Source organism: Diabrotica virgifera, chromosome 6 (genome assembly GCF_917563875.1).
Source record: "Diabrotica virgifera virgifera chromosome 6, PGI_DIABVI_V3a".
In the NCBI taxonomy this organism is placed as follows: domain Eukaryota; kingdom Metazoa; phylum Arthropoda; class Insecta; order Coleoptera; family Chrysomelidae; genus Diabrotica; species Diabrotica virgifera.
In genome coordinates, this window is record NC_065448.1 from 17,380,281 (window position 1) to 17,396,569 (window position 16,289).

General features: G+C 33.6%; 1 protein-coding gene across 1 annotated transcript; it reads left to right on the forward strand.

The window, feature by feature from the left end:
- The first annotated feature begins 4,647 nt into the window (after positions 1-4,647).
- Positions 4,648-10,187, forward strand: LOC126885819 (uncharacterized). The gene is made up of 2 exons (XM_050652560.1): positions 4,648-6,611; positions 10,163-10,187. The coding sequence occupies exons 1-2, from the start codon at positions 4,648-4,650 to the stop codon at positions 10,185-10,187; spliced, it is 1,989 nt and encodes a 662-aa protein (XP_050508517.1).
- Positions 10,188-16,289: the final 6,102 nt, after the last annotated feature.

Consider the following 16,289-nt stretch of genomic DNA (forward strand, 5'->3'; position numbering starts at 1 on the left):
AACCTCTCACTACACTAGAACACAAGTACCTTGTGCAATTTTCGAGCAAGGATGAAATACATTCACATGTGATCTTTAAAATCTTAAGACATCGACTTTAGGTTTGTTCCAACACGACCGAGAACCGTCAGGAAACGGTAACGCTCCTGCGCAGTAAAGAAAATCCGTTCCAACAAAAATATGATCGTCATCGGATCGTCCTTCCCACTGTTCCAACAAGAATTGTGATCTTTCGGTGACGGTTTCGTGATGATCATTTCAGTAATCGGGCAAATGCATAATGTGCTGGTTGGACTGACTTGAGCACTAGGATTTAATTCTTTAAATTTTTTGAGCCTTTGATCGACTAAAAGCACACAAGCTGTCACCAACAAAAATGACAAATATATGATTACCGTCATGGGACGATAACTGGGCGATACAATTACGAACATGCGCACAACAAACGGTACAAGTAATTTCGTGACGGTTTTTGGGCCGTCCAAAAGTTCATGTTGGAACAAACCTTTTATGTCGACTACTTTTTAATATAGAATATAACGATAATGTAATTTAGAGGTTTTTACACCTATTGAAGTGGCTAGTTACAATTACTTGTACACTGGACGTTTACACTGATGATGGTCAGTTTGACCGAAAACGTTTTGTACTTCCACTCCCTTGTGGATAAATTGTACGAATTTTTAATTAATGCATATGCCTACATACAACAGAAGTGTTTACTTCATTCCACGTTATTCATAATGTATTTTGTTGACTATTTCACTAGACTGTTTTTAACTAATAAAACGTCATAGCAACGCATCGTTTTCTCAGCGAAAAAATTCAGTGACAGATCCGTCACGAAAGTGTCTGGTAATAACAAATAAATAAAGATTATATTTCGTTGATATGCTGCATTAATTGTCTCGTGAAATAGTCTTGTCGAATATCATTCGAGAGAAAATTATTTACCGGCAAAATTTTCTCCTGGTTTCATTCAAGCTCGTTGTCTTTTGGTAATTTTTGCTTATGAAATTTTGACAAAATCACTCGACTGACGTCTCGTGATTTAAGTCAAAATTTAATTCGCGAAAATTGCCAGGCAACAAACTTTCATACCAGTCGAAAATATTGCCGGCAAAATTTTCTCTCTTGTGGAAATTGAATTGTTTTTATGTGTTATTGACAAAAATCAATTTTTTGCATATTATTGACAAAAGTCGTGCATATTTATGCGCGACAAGACAAAATAAGTTTCGTATAAAAATTGGCTACCAAATCATGGTATATATTAGACGCTTACACAGCCATAAATACCGTACCAGGTATCTAAGAAAGTCATTAATATTCAGCTAAGCGGGTTTTTATTGTTGGAGGCGTAAAATTGCATAAACAAGGCTTTCATAAATCGCTTATTTGTGGAATTTCACCCCTCCAACAATAGCATCCCGCTTAGCTTAATATTAATGAGTCTCTTAGATACCTGGTACTACTTACACAAATATTTTGTACCGCTCTCCCCCAAACGCAACCTCTATTACAGGTGGGGTTCTCTACATTTAACGATTCACAAGAACTATAGTACGGCCAGTATAAAGTGAATACATCGGCTTCTGGCTCACGATTAGGTACCCACTAGTACCTGTTTTAAAGAGCTTCGTGGCTTAAAGATAATCTCGGCTTTTTTTGTAAATTCCATAAATTTATATGGCTAGTGAGGCTTGAAACGCCGCCAAGGCCAATGTGCCTCGAAATGTGGAACATCTCGTTTAATGTCTGAAATGTGGGCTTTTGGAATCTACCAATTATTATTGAGTTGATATAGTAGATCTTATAAAACGGCAGCATTTTATTACTTTTTTAAATAATGCTTTAGATACAATAAATATTTGAAGTATCTAAAAAACAGAAAAAACAGCAACGCAATTACTAGAAAATATTAAAAAGCTGGGGGTTCAGAAAAATAATCCCCGGACAAAAAATCCCCTGACAAAAAAATACCCACAAATAATCGCATGAGAAATAATCCCCGGACAAAAAATCCCCATAAAAATTCCGGTCAAATAATCCCTACAAATTGTTTTGGACAAAATATTCCCACAAAAAATTCCGGACAAAAAATCCCCAAAAAATATGTGTTTCCGAATAGTTCTCAAAAGATTTCCCGTGAACGCAATCAACGCAAATATTTTTCAGCCTCAGTACATGAGAGTATGGTAATAATAATAAAAATCGCCATAAAAACGCTTTTCAAAGCATGAATTGTAATTTCGAATTTCAATTCCATGCCGAAAACTTCAAATTTTACATGCCAAAAAGTGTGAATTTTTTCAAAAATCGTGAAAAAATATAGGGAATGAGCTAAGTTAAGGCTCTGGGAATCATGTAATCAGTGGCGGCTCGTCAGAGGAGGCAAGGGAGGCTCAGCCTCCCCATAAATTTTTTACACACTCTACACTGTTTTATTTATCATGAATCGCGAAAACAACAATCACTCTCACATGTAATAATTATTAGGTCTAGGTCCAGGAACCAAAGGTTTTCACCTCGCAATTTTTACAGAATGGATCGATTTGCTTGAAAATTTGAGAATACGTAGTGGATAGTCCAAGGATCAAAATATATATGATGCAGAAAGGCGCTTTTACCATGGAGGTGGTTGCCACCCACCCCATCTCGGGGGTGGAAATTTTTTATTATATTTTGACTAAAAAAGTTGACAAAAACATTCATTCTAAGAAAAAAATGTTCTATACATTTTTTTTTATAAAATTAATACTTTTAGCTATTTATAATGGGAAATAAGCCACAATATTATTAAAAAATGATTTTTATTAACGTTTCGACGCCCAAATCGGGTGCCGTTGTCAAAATACAAAATACTACTAACATAAACAAAAATGTTGTTGCTTAGTAAAAAATTCTTCTAATAATTTATTTAATTTGACTCATTTATATCGGCAATTCAGATACATATGATACATTTTAAGGTAGAAGACTTTAAAATGATATTGCCAATATTTATGAGTTGCGTTCCTGGGACGACTTTACTGAAAGATAGTTCATTCGATTACATGAAATCAACTCCAACTTAAGAATATCCGTCACAAAAAAATCATAGCATGTGATCTGTCTTTAAAAAGACAACCACATGCAACGGTGACATTAAAATTCTCGCGTTAGAGATCTCATAGTAAATCACAAGGGAAAACCAGGAAAAACCTCGTGATACTATCCCGACATCGTAAGTATTTGGTCTTACATTTAATTTACTCTCAAAATTAATACCAAATTCTGACTTTACTATAATTTTGTTTAAATTATAAATAATATCAATAATACATGGATATATAAGTAATACTAAATTATAAAATATGTACTAACTCGACTATTGACTTACTAATTGTGGTATTTTCTTTCTATTGACTTCCTCTTTCAGTATGGGTATCCACATCCTACTGCATTCCACCGAGGAATTTGCGACACAATTGGTTTCGTTTAGCATAATTAGAGCCGCTTCTTTGATTTTTCTCTTTTTACTATCTGTTTCTTTCAGGACTATACTTGAATCTCTCCACTGAACTCTATGTTCATTATCCCATGCGTGTTGACATATTTGAGATATGTATTAGATTTCATGTAGGTAATTGAATGAACTATCTTTCAGTAAAGTCGTCCCAGGAACGCAACTAATAAATATTGGCAATATCATTTTAAAGTCTTCTACTTTAAAATGTATCATATGTATCTGAATTGCCGATATAAATGAGTCAAATTAAATAAATTATTAGAAGAATTTTTTTACTAAGCAACAACATTTTTGTTTATGTTAGTAGTGTTAAGTACATTGACTTTGAAATTTATTAGACTCTGCCAATTATTGTACAAGTGCGTATTACCGAAGATTGCCGAACGAAGTGACCCAAGTTCATTTGCCAGGGTTACTGGGTGACGAAAAAGTACATAACGACGAGAATACACACAAAACCAACGCTTCGATGAACGAACATTTTTACTCCTTACATTCAAGTTATTGTAATTTGTTTTAGATCTGTTGTATTAAAATTTACGTGAAATTCTGAAAATTCTTCACCACATCCACATCTATTGGTCCTTCGAACAACGAATCTACAGTGCCAGCAGAACTACAAAAGAAAATAGCAGCTTTACATTCTACGAACCGACGTCGTACTTGACCCGCTGTATCAACCCCAGGAAGCTACATTATTTACAACACTGAATACTGAATCCTTTTTATAATTTCACATTTTTTCAGTCTCTATTTGATAAATATTTTAAGTAAATGAGTTTCAATCTAAATTAATATATTTATTTCGAATAGTGACATATTTGACGTTTTACCTACTCTCGTATTCATTGTGAATGTGCTAGCTGATTTTTTATTTTATTCTGACAGATCGTAACTAAACGTTAATAATAATTCTTACGTACATAATAATTGAATTACAAAACATTTATTTCCGTTTTCTGCACTTGAATAAATCATTTCTTTTTATTTAATTACATTCATCGAAGATCAAATATTTATTTCTTTAAACATCAAACACATTTTGATTGTTTATATCTGTATAATAATATACGCCACATACATACATAATATTTAATTATTTTGCATCCTCATAAATTTTGGTCAAATTGTCAAAAATGTCAGACCAAAACAAAACAAAGAGAATGGCCACTAAAGGTGCTCTTACACGTTTAACAACATATTTTAGAAGTGTAGAAAATAATGAAGTTATCGACCTCGTAGATTTAGAAATGCGATTATCCAAAGCCGAAGAGCTTTTAGATGTTTTTAATGAGGTTCAGCTGCTTATTGAAACTGATGATCCTGACTGCGAGGAAAATTATGACACAATACATGCCATTGAAAGGCAGACTTTTGAGGACAGATATTTTAAAATAATATCTGACATCAAAAAACTTATTTTATCTAGACGACCTACTGACACGTCTGATTCACGTAGTGTCAATTGTTCAATAGCAGCTGGGCCTACAAATACAAGCAACATTAAGTTACCTCCATTGAATCTAGCTACATTTGATGGATCGTTTGATCAATTCCTCTTCTTTCGCGACAGTTTTAATTCTATTATTAATGATGATACTTCACTTTCCAATGTACAAAAGTTTCATTACTTACGTCTGTCATTACGTGGCATAGCTGCCGACACTATTAAATCTTTGCAAGTCTGCGATGCAAACTACGACATTGCTTGGAGTTTATTGATCGAAAGATTTGAAAATAAACAGTTACTTGTAAACAATCACATTAAAGCTCTCTTTAACCTACCACTAGTCACAAAAGAATCAAATGAAGGTCTCAGACAACTTCTAGACAATACACAAAAACATTTACGTGCTTTAGAAGTTTTAAAACGCCCCACTAAACACTGGGATGATTTGATTATTTATTTGTTAACAACTAAATTTGATAACTCAACAAGACGCTCTTGGGAGTCACAAAATTGTAAAGACAACCTACCAGTTTTAGATGATTTACTGAAATTTTTAAAAGAACGATGTCGTATCTTAGAGTCATTAGATAACTACAATGATAATAAACAGGATCAAAATTCACCACGATACAAAGGTACTAAGTCTGAAACAAGAGCCTTTGTTTCTAACACAGAGAATAGGTTTAAATGCAACTTTTGTAACAAGGAACATAAAATATATTATTGTCCTGACTTCTTAAAACTAAATCCTACTAATAGGTTAAACAATGCAAAACGTCTACGTTTATGCCTTAATTGTCTTGGCACATGCCATCGTACTAAGGATTGTCGTTCTACTGGTTGTAGAAAATGTGGAAAGATCCATCACACTCTGTTACACTTCGAGAATTCACAATCCTCAAATTCAGTTTCCACAGAAAACAATTCTTCTCAATCTTCATTACCTTCCAATGTTCCAAACACTGGGCTGCAGTCAAATGAATCTACTTCTACCTCTAACTTCTCTTCAACACATCATATAAGCTCAAGTGTTCACACTGCTATTAAACCGTATATTCTACTCTCAACTGCTGTTGTTAACGTTTTTGACAAGTTCGGCAACTCACATAAATGCAGAGTACTCTTGGACAACGGAAGTCAATCCAACTTTATATCTGAGAAATTTTGTGATATTTTACAACTTTCAAAGGAAAAAATCAACACTTCGATCTCGGGAATTAATCAATTAACTCACAATATTAACTTCCGGACATCACTAACATTTAAATCAGATATTAACAATTTCTCGAAAAAAATATCTTGTCTAATTTTGCCCAACATAACAAGTAATTTACCTTACATACAGATCAATCGTTCCCAGCTCAATATTCCAACAAAATTACTTCTAGCTGACCAGAATTTTGAAAAACCTGGTCCAGTAGACCTTCTTATTGGAGCTGACACATTTTGGGATATTTTAAGCGTGGGACAAATCAAACTTGGTCCTGGGTTACCGATCATTCAAAAAACCACTCTTGGTTGGATAATTTCTGGCCCAATTCCAACAAATATTCAACACCACCCCCAACATAATTGTTACTTTTCTTCTACCAGTGAATTAGATTCACAGCTCACAAAGTTTTGGGAACTAGAGGAGTGTTCTAAAACTAAGTTTGTTTCCGAAGAAGACATCTATTGTGAAAATCATTTTAAGCAGCATATTTCTCGCCATTGTGATGGTCGTTTTATCACTACTCTTCCACTAAAGGAATCTCCATCAGTTTTAGGGGATTCTCTAACTACTGCCAAAAAACGTTTTTTAAACTTAGAGAGAAAACTTGAAAATAACATTCAATTGAAATTAGAATATCATGACTTCATACGTGAGTACATTAAACTTGGTCACATGTCCCTAATAAATGACACTAATGATAATTCTGGATTCTTCTTACCTCATCACTGCGTTTTAAAGGAAACTTCAACCACTACAAAGTTAAGAGTTGTATTTGATGGTAGTGCGAAAACTACCACAGGCTACTCATTAAATGACATCATGTATGTCGGCCCTCATTTACAAGATAATTTATTTTACATTTTACTTAGATTTCGTCAACATAAATTCGTAATGGGTGCAGATATAACTAAAATGTATCGTCAGGTTTTCCTTACTCCTGAACAACGTTACCTTCAAAAGATCCTTTGGAGATTTAATAAAAATGATGAAATTTCTGCTTATACACTGAATACTGTTACCTACGGTACTGCATCAGCAGCGTTTCTTGCCATTAGGTCTCTTCATGAAATTGCTCATCGACATATTTCCGAATACCCAAAAATTTCCTCTATAATTTTGCACGATTTTTATGTAGATGATCTATTAACTGGTTGTGACACATCGGAAGAACTCCGAGAAATCAAGGAAACTATTTCATATTTATTATCTTCCTACGGTTTTCCTCTGAGAAAATGGACTACCAATGATTCGTCTCTACAAAATCATTCTGATCCTGATTTTTTGCATTTTGGTTCTGACGAACATAACAAAACACTAGGATTACTTTGGAATCCGTCTTGTGATTCCCTACAATATTCTATAAATATCTCCACAATTAACTTAAAGATTAGCAAAAGACAGATTTTATCCTGTACAGCACAAATATTTGATCCTTTGGGGTTACTTTCACCCGTAACAGTTACATCGAAAATTATTCTTAAAGAGCTCTGGAAACTCAAGATAAGTTGGGATGAATCTGTTCCTGAAAGTATTTACACACTTTGGTCGAAATACTACTTCGAACTTACAAAATTAAACACTTTAAAAATACCTAGACATGTACTTTCTTCTAACCCAGTTTCTGTTCAACTTCATGGGTTTTCTGACGCCTCGGAGGCGGCTTACGGTGCATGTATTTACATATGCTGCACAGATACATTTGGAAATTACACTTCAAATCTTTATTGTGCTAAAACTCGAGTTTCTCCTATGAAACTTGTAACCATTCCAAGACTCGAACTTTGTGGGGCATCACTACTTTCTGAACTTGTCGAAAAGGTCACTTCATCTGTAAATGTCTCCTTTAAAAACATTACGTATTGGACTGACTCTAAAATTGTTATTTCATGGATAAACACCTCTCCCCATTTGCTTAAGACTTTTATAGCAAATCGAGTCTCACAAATACATAAACTGACCAACCCTGAATTTTGGAAATATATTAATACTTATGATAATCCAGCAGATCTACTGTCACGAGGTATAAGTCCTTCTTCGCTCAGTAATTCCCACATATGGTTTCACGGCCCTTCTTGGCTCACTTTGCCTCAAGAAGAATGGCCTCAATATACAAAACATCAAGAAGTTTGTATAACTTCTGAATTACCTGAACTGCGTAACAAAACTCTTGTGTTTCATCACATCAACAACGAATTTACCTTTTACTACAAATATTCTTCATTAAATAAACTAACACGCGTCTTTGCTTATGTCTTAAGATTTAAAGACAATCTGTCGATTCATAAACATTTACGAATAACAGGTCCCTTGACCACAATAGAACTCAATAATTCCCTTTTAACCTTAATTAGGTTCGTACAACGTCAGTCATTTCCATATGATTATGATGCACTTTCCAATTCCAACCAAATTGACAAAAGAAGTAAACTTCTTGGCCTAACTCCATTCTTTGATACAACAACAAAATTAATACGCGTTGGCGGTCGTTTACATCATTCGTCATTTGATTTTAACAAGAAACACCCCATAGTCCTACCTCAGAAAGATCACCTCACGATACTCATTGCTCGCCATGAGCATTTGAAACTTTTACATATTGGTCCTCAAGCACTTCTTGCTTCCTTAAGAGAAAATTACTGGCCAATATCAGGGCGCAATTTGGTTCGAAAAATTGTTCGTGATTGTGTCCGATGTTTTAGATTTAACAATAAACCCGAACAGTATCTTATGGGCAATCTTCCGGAGTCACGAGTTACCCCTTCACGTCCCTTCACGGTTTCTGGTGTCGATTATGCTGGTCCCGTTTTATTACGAGATAGAAAGGGTCGTAATTACAAAACTTCTAAAGCTTATATTGCTCTCTTCATTTGCTTCGCCAGTAAGGCTATACATTTAGAAGTTGTCAGTGATCTCACGACAGAATGCTTCTTAGCGGCATTACGCCGATTCACGGCCCGACGCGGTAAATGCTCCGAAATATTTTCAGATAACGGCAGCACTTTCGTGGGAGCAAATAATGAACTCAGACAATTTTTTAACACAAATGCTGATCACATTATTACAGACCTCTCAATCGACGGTATTCAATGGCATTTCATTACTCCACGTGCTCCCCACTTCGGTGGATTATGGGAGTCAAACATTAAATCAGTTAAGCACCACATGAAACGTGTAGTAGGTAATGCAATTTTAACATTTGAAGAATTTACCACGGTTTTATATCAAATAGAGGCTTGTCTCAATTCTAGACCACTCTATCCTCTTTCTAATGACCCAAATGACCCTAACCCTCTTACTCCTGCACACTTATTAATTGGATCTTCATTGACGAGTATACCACAACAAAACTTAATGGACATTAATGAAAATCGTCTTTCAAGATTCCAAAGGGTGCAACAGATATTACAGCACTTTTGGACAAGATGGTCCAAAGAATATGTATCCCATCTTCAGCAGCGGGTCAAGTGGAAGGAGAATTGCCAACAGCTGATCCAGCCTGGACGCATGGTTCTAGTAAAGGATGATGGACTTCCTCCCTTGAAGTGGCAGTTAGGCAGAATTTTAAAAACTTACACCGGAAGTGACAATATTGTGCGGTCGGTTGTGATAAAGACAAACTCTGGTGAGATTAAACGACCGGTTGTGAAATTATGTGTTCTGCCTAACCAAGATCAATAACTTTTGTTTGAAAACTATAATTAATATGATCTTTGACTTTTTCTTTAAGACTTTTTATTGAAACCCGGTCTTTGGGGTTTCAAGGTGGGGGAGTATATGTTAAGTACATTGACTTTGAAATTTATTAGACTCTGCCAATTATTGTACAAGTGCGTATTACCGAAGATTGCCGAACGAAGTGACCCAAGTTCATTTGCCAGGGTTACTGGGTGACGAAAAAGTACATAACGACGAGAATACACACAAAACCAACGCTTCGATGAACGAACATTTTTACTCCTTACATTCAAGTTATTGTAATTTGTTTTAGATCTGTTGTATTAAAATTTACGTGAAATTCTGAAAATTCTTCACCACATCCACAACTATTATTTTGTATTTTGACAACGGCACCCGATTTGGGCGTCGAAACGTTAATAAAAATCATTTTTTAATAATATTGTGGCTTATTTCCCATTATAAATAGTTAAAATTGTAAAAATGCCACAAGAAAATAGCTTCAGAACAACATTAATACTTTTAGATTTATTCGCTATCGAAAGTGTTAGTTTTATATCGAAAAAATCAATGTTTTTCGATATATACCTACTCATTCACCATTCACTCAATTTTTGCCGTAGAAAAAATTTTTTGAAACCAAGTTCTTGGGAATTAAATAACCTACAGTTTCATATTAAAACATTTTTTCGTATATCCGATGCTAATCTTTCTATTCTGAAGAAAATGGCATTTTTTACCAAACTACAAAAAGTCGTTGTTCGATTTTAACTCCAATTTTTTTAAAAACTAATCATTCTAAGCCAGTCAAACTTCTAGAATATATTGGTAATACATAAATAAAGAAGAATGAATAAGGCCAATGACTAAAAACACCGCTAACTTACATTATTATGCTTCCAATTGGATTTCTCCTTTTTTGTTTCAAAAAAATATATTGATTTTTTAACCGTAATCTTTTTAATTTTTATCATAGAAAGTTTGGTGAAAAATAATTTGTAGGTTTTTACAAGCTCTATAAGGCTATTAATATTAAATTCTTTTAAAATCCCTAGTCGTTAAACGTGGTGACTTTGAAAGGGTTAGTAAAGGTGGTTTTTGCATGTTATAACCAGTTTTAATTGCCAATAGCTTTTTGTACCAAAAAAATTTTTGCAAGGCATTTTCTTAGGAATTAAATAAACTACAATTTCATATTGAAACATTTTTTCGTATCTCTGATGCTAATCTTTCTATTCTGAAGAAAAGGGAATTTTTTACCAAACTCCAAAAACTCGTTATTCGCTTGTGACTTAATTAAGGTCAATGACTAATTTTAATTAGGGTGGTGATTAGGAGTTTGCTTCCGATCACTTTTTCGCTGAAAAAAATAGAGACTGACATTCTTTTCATTATAAGCCACTTAATTTTTGAGCTAAAGACTTGTTTTTTAATTTCTGGAGATAGATATTTTTAAATACTTCAAATTAGTTTAAACATTTTATCCTTGAAAAATGCACAGTTTTCCCGTCATTTTACTTTGATACTACAATATTTAGCATTTGACGAAGAAGAGCTAACATATAATAAAGTATAGCTCGATTACTATTATTGGTCTTAAAGAAAATTTCAAAAACCGGTTTTGTTGATTTTTTCACAAGGTACATTTTTGTTAAGCAAAGTTGTTATGATACAACGAAAACTTTTAGAGTTATTTGCAGAAAACTGATTAAAAACATTGATTTTTTCGATATAAAACTAACACTTTCGATAGCGAATAAATCGAAAACTATTATTTTTATCAAAAAAATGTATAGAACGTTCCTTGCTTAGAATGAATGTTTTTACCAACTTTTGCGGTCAAAATATAATAAAAAATTTCCACCCCCGACATGGGGTGGCAACCACCCCCATGGTAAAAGCGCCTTTCGGCATCATATATATTTTGATCTTTGGACTATCCACTAGTTATTCTCAAATTTTCAAGCAAATCGATGCATTCTGTAAAAATTGCGAGGTTTTGTCCTATTTTAAGCTTCATTACTTGGACTATATGATTCGCTTAAATCTTTGGCTCACTCTGCTTTGAATAACTGTTCAAAACATTGCCTATTCGTGATGATAACTGCTGGTCCTGAAAACGATAATTTTGATTGTAATACAAAAAAACCTGTTCATTTTTGTAAATTTTTTCACAAATATTTAGTCATCAGTTTCAATTCAATATTCAATGCAAGCAACATTTCAAAAACCTACTTCAAAAGCTATGTCAAAACCCTGTCTTTCAATATATCTTTTTGCATTTCAGCATCGTGCAAAAGCATCTTCATAACAAAACTAAACATTCGTAATAGCGCAAAAATATAAAATTTGTAATCGGCATGGAATTGGAATTCGAAATTTGGTAATCTAAATTGGAATTCATTCTTACTTTTAATTGCTAATAATTATTTTCGTTCCGAAAAAGCGGATTCATGGAGGTTGCTAACTCTCATGCACTGAGGTTGAAAAAAATTTGCGTCAATTGCATTCACGGGAAAACTTTTGAGAGCTATTCGACAACAAATATTTCTTGGGAAATTGTTGTCCGGAAGTTTTTGTGGTGATATTTTGTCCAAAAAAATTTGTGGAGATTATTTGTCCGGAATTTTTTGTGGGGATTTTTGAAGTTATACTTTTTTACGCGCGAAATGAGGATGAATTTTTATATGTTAAAACCTCTACGATCCGGGCGCATGCGCATTATAACTTTGTTCTGATTGGATGTTCAAATGACATGTCAAAAATTATCCAATATGGCAGCTGTAGCGCAGCTGTGGTTTGGAGGGTTGACGTTTTGGTTATGTATAGTTGTTGCGTTTTATAATTTGTGGGAAGAGAAACAACAAAGGTTAATTAATAGTTATACTGCCTTTTTAAATAGTTTTCATATTATATTTTTGAAGTTATACTTCAAAATGTTTTAATTTATGTATGTATCAGTCCAGAAAAGGTGTGGAAAGAATATATTAGTGTTTTTAAATAAATTTTTTCTCAAACGTGTTAAAAATGCAATTTTTAGGACTCTATAGGAGCGTTAAAAATGCTACTTTAAGGCACTAGTGCTTTAAAATTTTTAAGGCACTGCAGTTAACAGGGAATTGTCAAATTGTGAAACGTCAAAATATTTATATTTCATTTATTAACATTAATATTAATAATACAACTTGCGCAATTTGAAAAAGGTGGTTTTAAAGGTTTTTTATTATAATTTTGTGTCTTTGGATTTGTCTTCCTTGGGCGTAAAATAATAAAACATCTATTTTTATATTTCACTTGTCGCCGTGATGAATTATGTATATCTGAAAGGTAAGTAGCATGCGGCTTGATGGCCTTGTTGGTAGAGCATTGGACCAGAGATCAAAAAATCGCGAGATTGCGGGTTCAAATCCCGGACGATTCATACTTTTTTCTTTTTTTTTAATATTTGGCTTTGTTAAATTTTGGTTCATTTTTGGTAATTTTTGTTAATTTTTTGTATTGTAACTGTTAAGTAGGTATATTTATTTCGTTGAAATTATATTATAATAGAAGTATAACTTCTTACGTGCGTACAAAGTACACACACATTCTTTTTTTGTCTTGGGATCATTTGTCTGGGGATTATTTGGGAGATTTTTGTGGGGATTTTTTGTCTGGGGATTTTTTATTCAAGAATAATTTTTGGGGATTTTTTGTCCGAGATTATTTGTCCGTACACCGGGACTTTGCCTCTTTTAGCAAGCTTCTCCATATAGATCTCGATCTTCTGTCGTTCTTTTTCATGAACGTTGCCTTGTTACCTTAAGCAAATTGTTTTGGTGGGGTAGCCGAACTTGATAGATATCGTCTTCTTAGGTGTCCCATAGATCAGGGGTCACCATTTAGCGGACCGCGGACCGCATCCGGACCGTAAGCTACTTTGAAAATGTTTGGCCATGAAATTGTATATTATGTTTGACTCAACTTATGTGTGCGAAGCCGCTTTATCAAGAATGAACTTTATTAAAAATCGGTACGGATCTCAGCTAACAGATTAATATCTCAACTCCCCAATGAGAATCAGTTGCACCAAACTCACTCCAACCTTCAGACAAGCTGTACATAATAAAAAATGTCATTTTTCTCACTGATAATTTAATTTTGTAAAGAATGACAAATTTTCTGATTCGGTTTTTTTTTTGTGGATTCCTGTTCAAAGATGTCCCCTTAAACAAATCAGAAGGGGCCCGGGATGCCGGGCAAAACAATCTTTTTATACGAATTCAAAATTACCTTTTAGCCCCGAAAATTGTATTTAAAAAAGGTCTCTTGTCATTTTTTCAATAGTTGGTGGTTTTCGAGTTATAAGCGATTTAAAATCTGAAATATGTGAAAATACCTACGCATTTTCGAGGTTTGAAAACTCATATGTAAATTATTAGTTTTCAGGTTGCAAAGTGCATAAATTGAAGTTTATAAATTCAATTTCAAGATTCTAACAAGTAATCGGGACTTACTTCAATATATACCGTTGTTTTTTAATTGTTAATTATCAACACATCTCAATTTATGGTGCGTCTCTGTCGCACTTATTACACATATTATACGTACTTATGCAAAAAATGCCCAACAAATATTTCACATTTATTAAAATTTTATAATTTATTATTAACATATTTTTTCTTAATGATTTATTTATTTATTCAATTAATTATTGCCAATGTGCTAATTAAATACGCCAATAAAAACAAACGGTCGAAATTGAAATAAACCCGATAACTCATCAGAATCTTGAAATTGAATGTTTAAACTTCAATTTAGGCACTTGACAACCGCAAAAATAATAATGTAGGTACTCATGAATTTTCAAACTTCGAAAATGCTTATTTTCGCATTTTTCAATTTATAAATCGCTTAAAACTTGAAATCTATCAAGTTTTGAGAAAAATGACAAAAAATCTTTTTTGTTTAAGATGTCCCAAAAATGCTAAAAACATATTTTCGAGAGCAAAAAAGGTGATGTTTTGGATTTATTAAAAAACTGTTCTGTCTAAGAATTTCGCACTGCATCCTTCTGATTTGTTTACCGAATTGGAACAACCAGACAGGTAGTGTTAACTCTGGACCCCGGAAGTGTCATAGGTTTTCGAAACGGACCCTCAGGAAATATAATTGGTGACCCCTGCCATAGATGTTCGATTGGATTCTAGCACAGTGGAGACGAGCGGTAACGCATCCATAAAAATAAAATTAGGTCCCATGAATGGCGCAAAAGGTAGCACATGCTCATGTAAAATGGCTGTTACATATTTTGCTCTTGTCATAGAACCTCCATTCATAAGAACTAAGTCAATACGGACCAGCCCAAACCATAGCTGAACCTCATAAGTAGGTTGTTCTGCCTGCAATATTGCATTGGGCAAATCGTTCTCTTTGTCTTCTCCAGATTATTTTGCTTCCGTTCGGTGACCAACAGCAAAACCTGACTCATCCGAGAACATAATGGATAATAAATTCGCTTCATGAAGTCATAAACGAACTGTTCACCTATTTACATCCATATTTCGGACTTCTTTCAGGCGATTTGCCAGCCCAATTGAAGTTAGATGGCTATTTCTTAAACACTAAGAAACCAAAAATCGGATATTGTTCTACGGCCTGATCCTTGAATGGCTCTTTGAACAGCACAACGACTTATACACCTAACATTTGAGCGGCATAAAAGTATTGGTTATTGCATAATAAAGCTACGGCTACTAATAAAATTACTTGGATGGGGCCCGGAAAGATCACCAAACAAAACATGTTTATTACAATAACAAAACAAATTTTCAAAATTCTTTCATTTTACGAACAGGCAATGATAAATGATAACCATAAGAGTTATAATTAAGTGGATAGGCGCAAACTTTCGGCTTCAATGCTCTTTAAATGAATTCATTTTTTCAAATTCTCCAAACAGTAATAAATATTTTAAAAAAATTTAAACGCAGAATGAAAGATTACATTATTACGGAGGGCCGAATGTCCCTTAGAATAAATAAAAAGTTTCTTTTGAATAAGACACATATTTAAAATTAAAAACTACACTCAATTTTCTCTTGTTTTCACCCCTGTAAATTATTAAAATAAACATTATCGAATATTTCAGGGACTTTCGGCCCTCGGTAGTAATGTAATCTTTCATATTGCGATTAAATTTTTCAAAAATACTTATTAGTTTTCTCAGGCTTTCTCAGAAAAAAATGCATTTAAATAGCATTGAAGCCGAAAGTTTGCGTCTATCCCCTTAAACAATTATTCCTGTCGCCAGTGGGGGTACAACGGCCTCCTTAATTCAGATGGACTTACCCAAGTTTTTTTTATGTATTTTGACCCGTAGAACACGAATTTTTTGGGTAACAGTCGATCCGGATGTCGATAAGATTGTTATAAACAAAGAACTTGAGGAATCACATAAC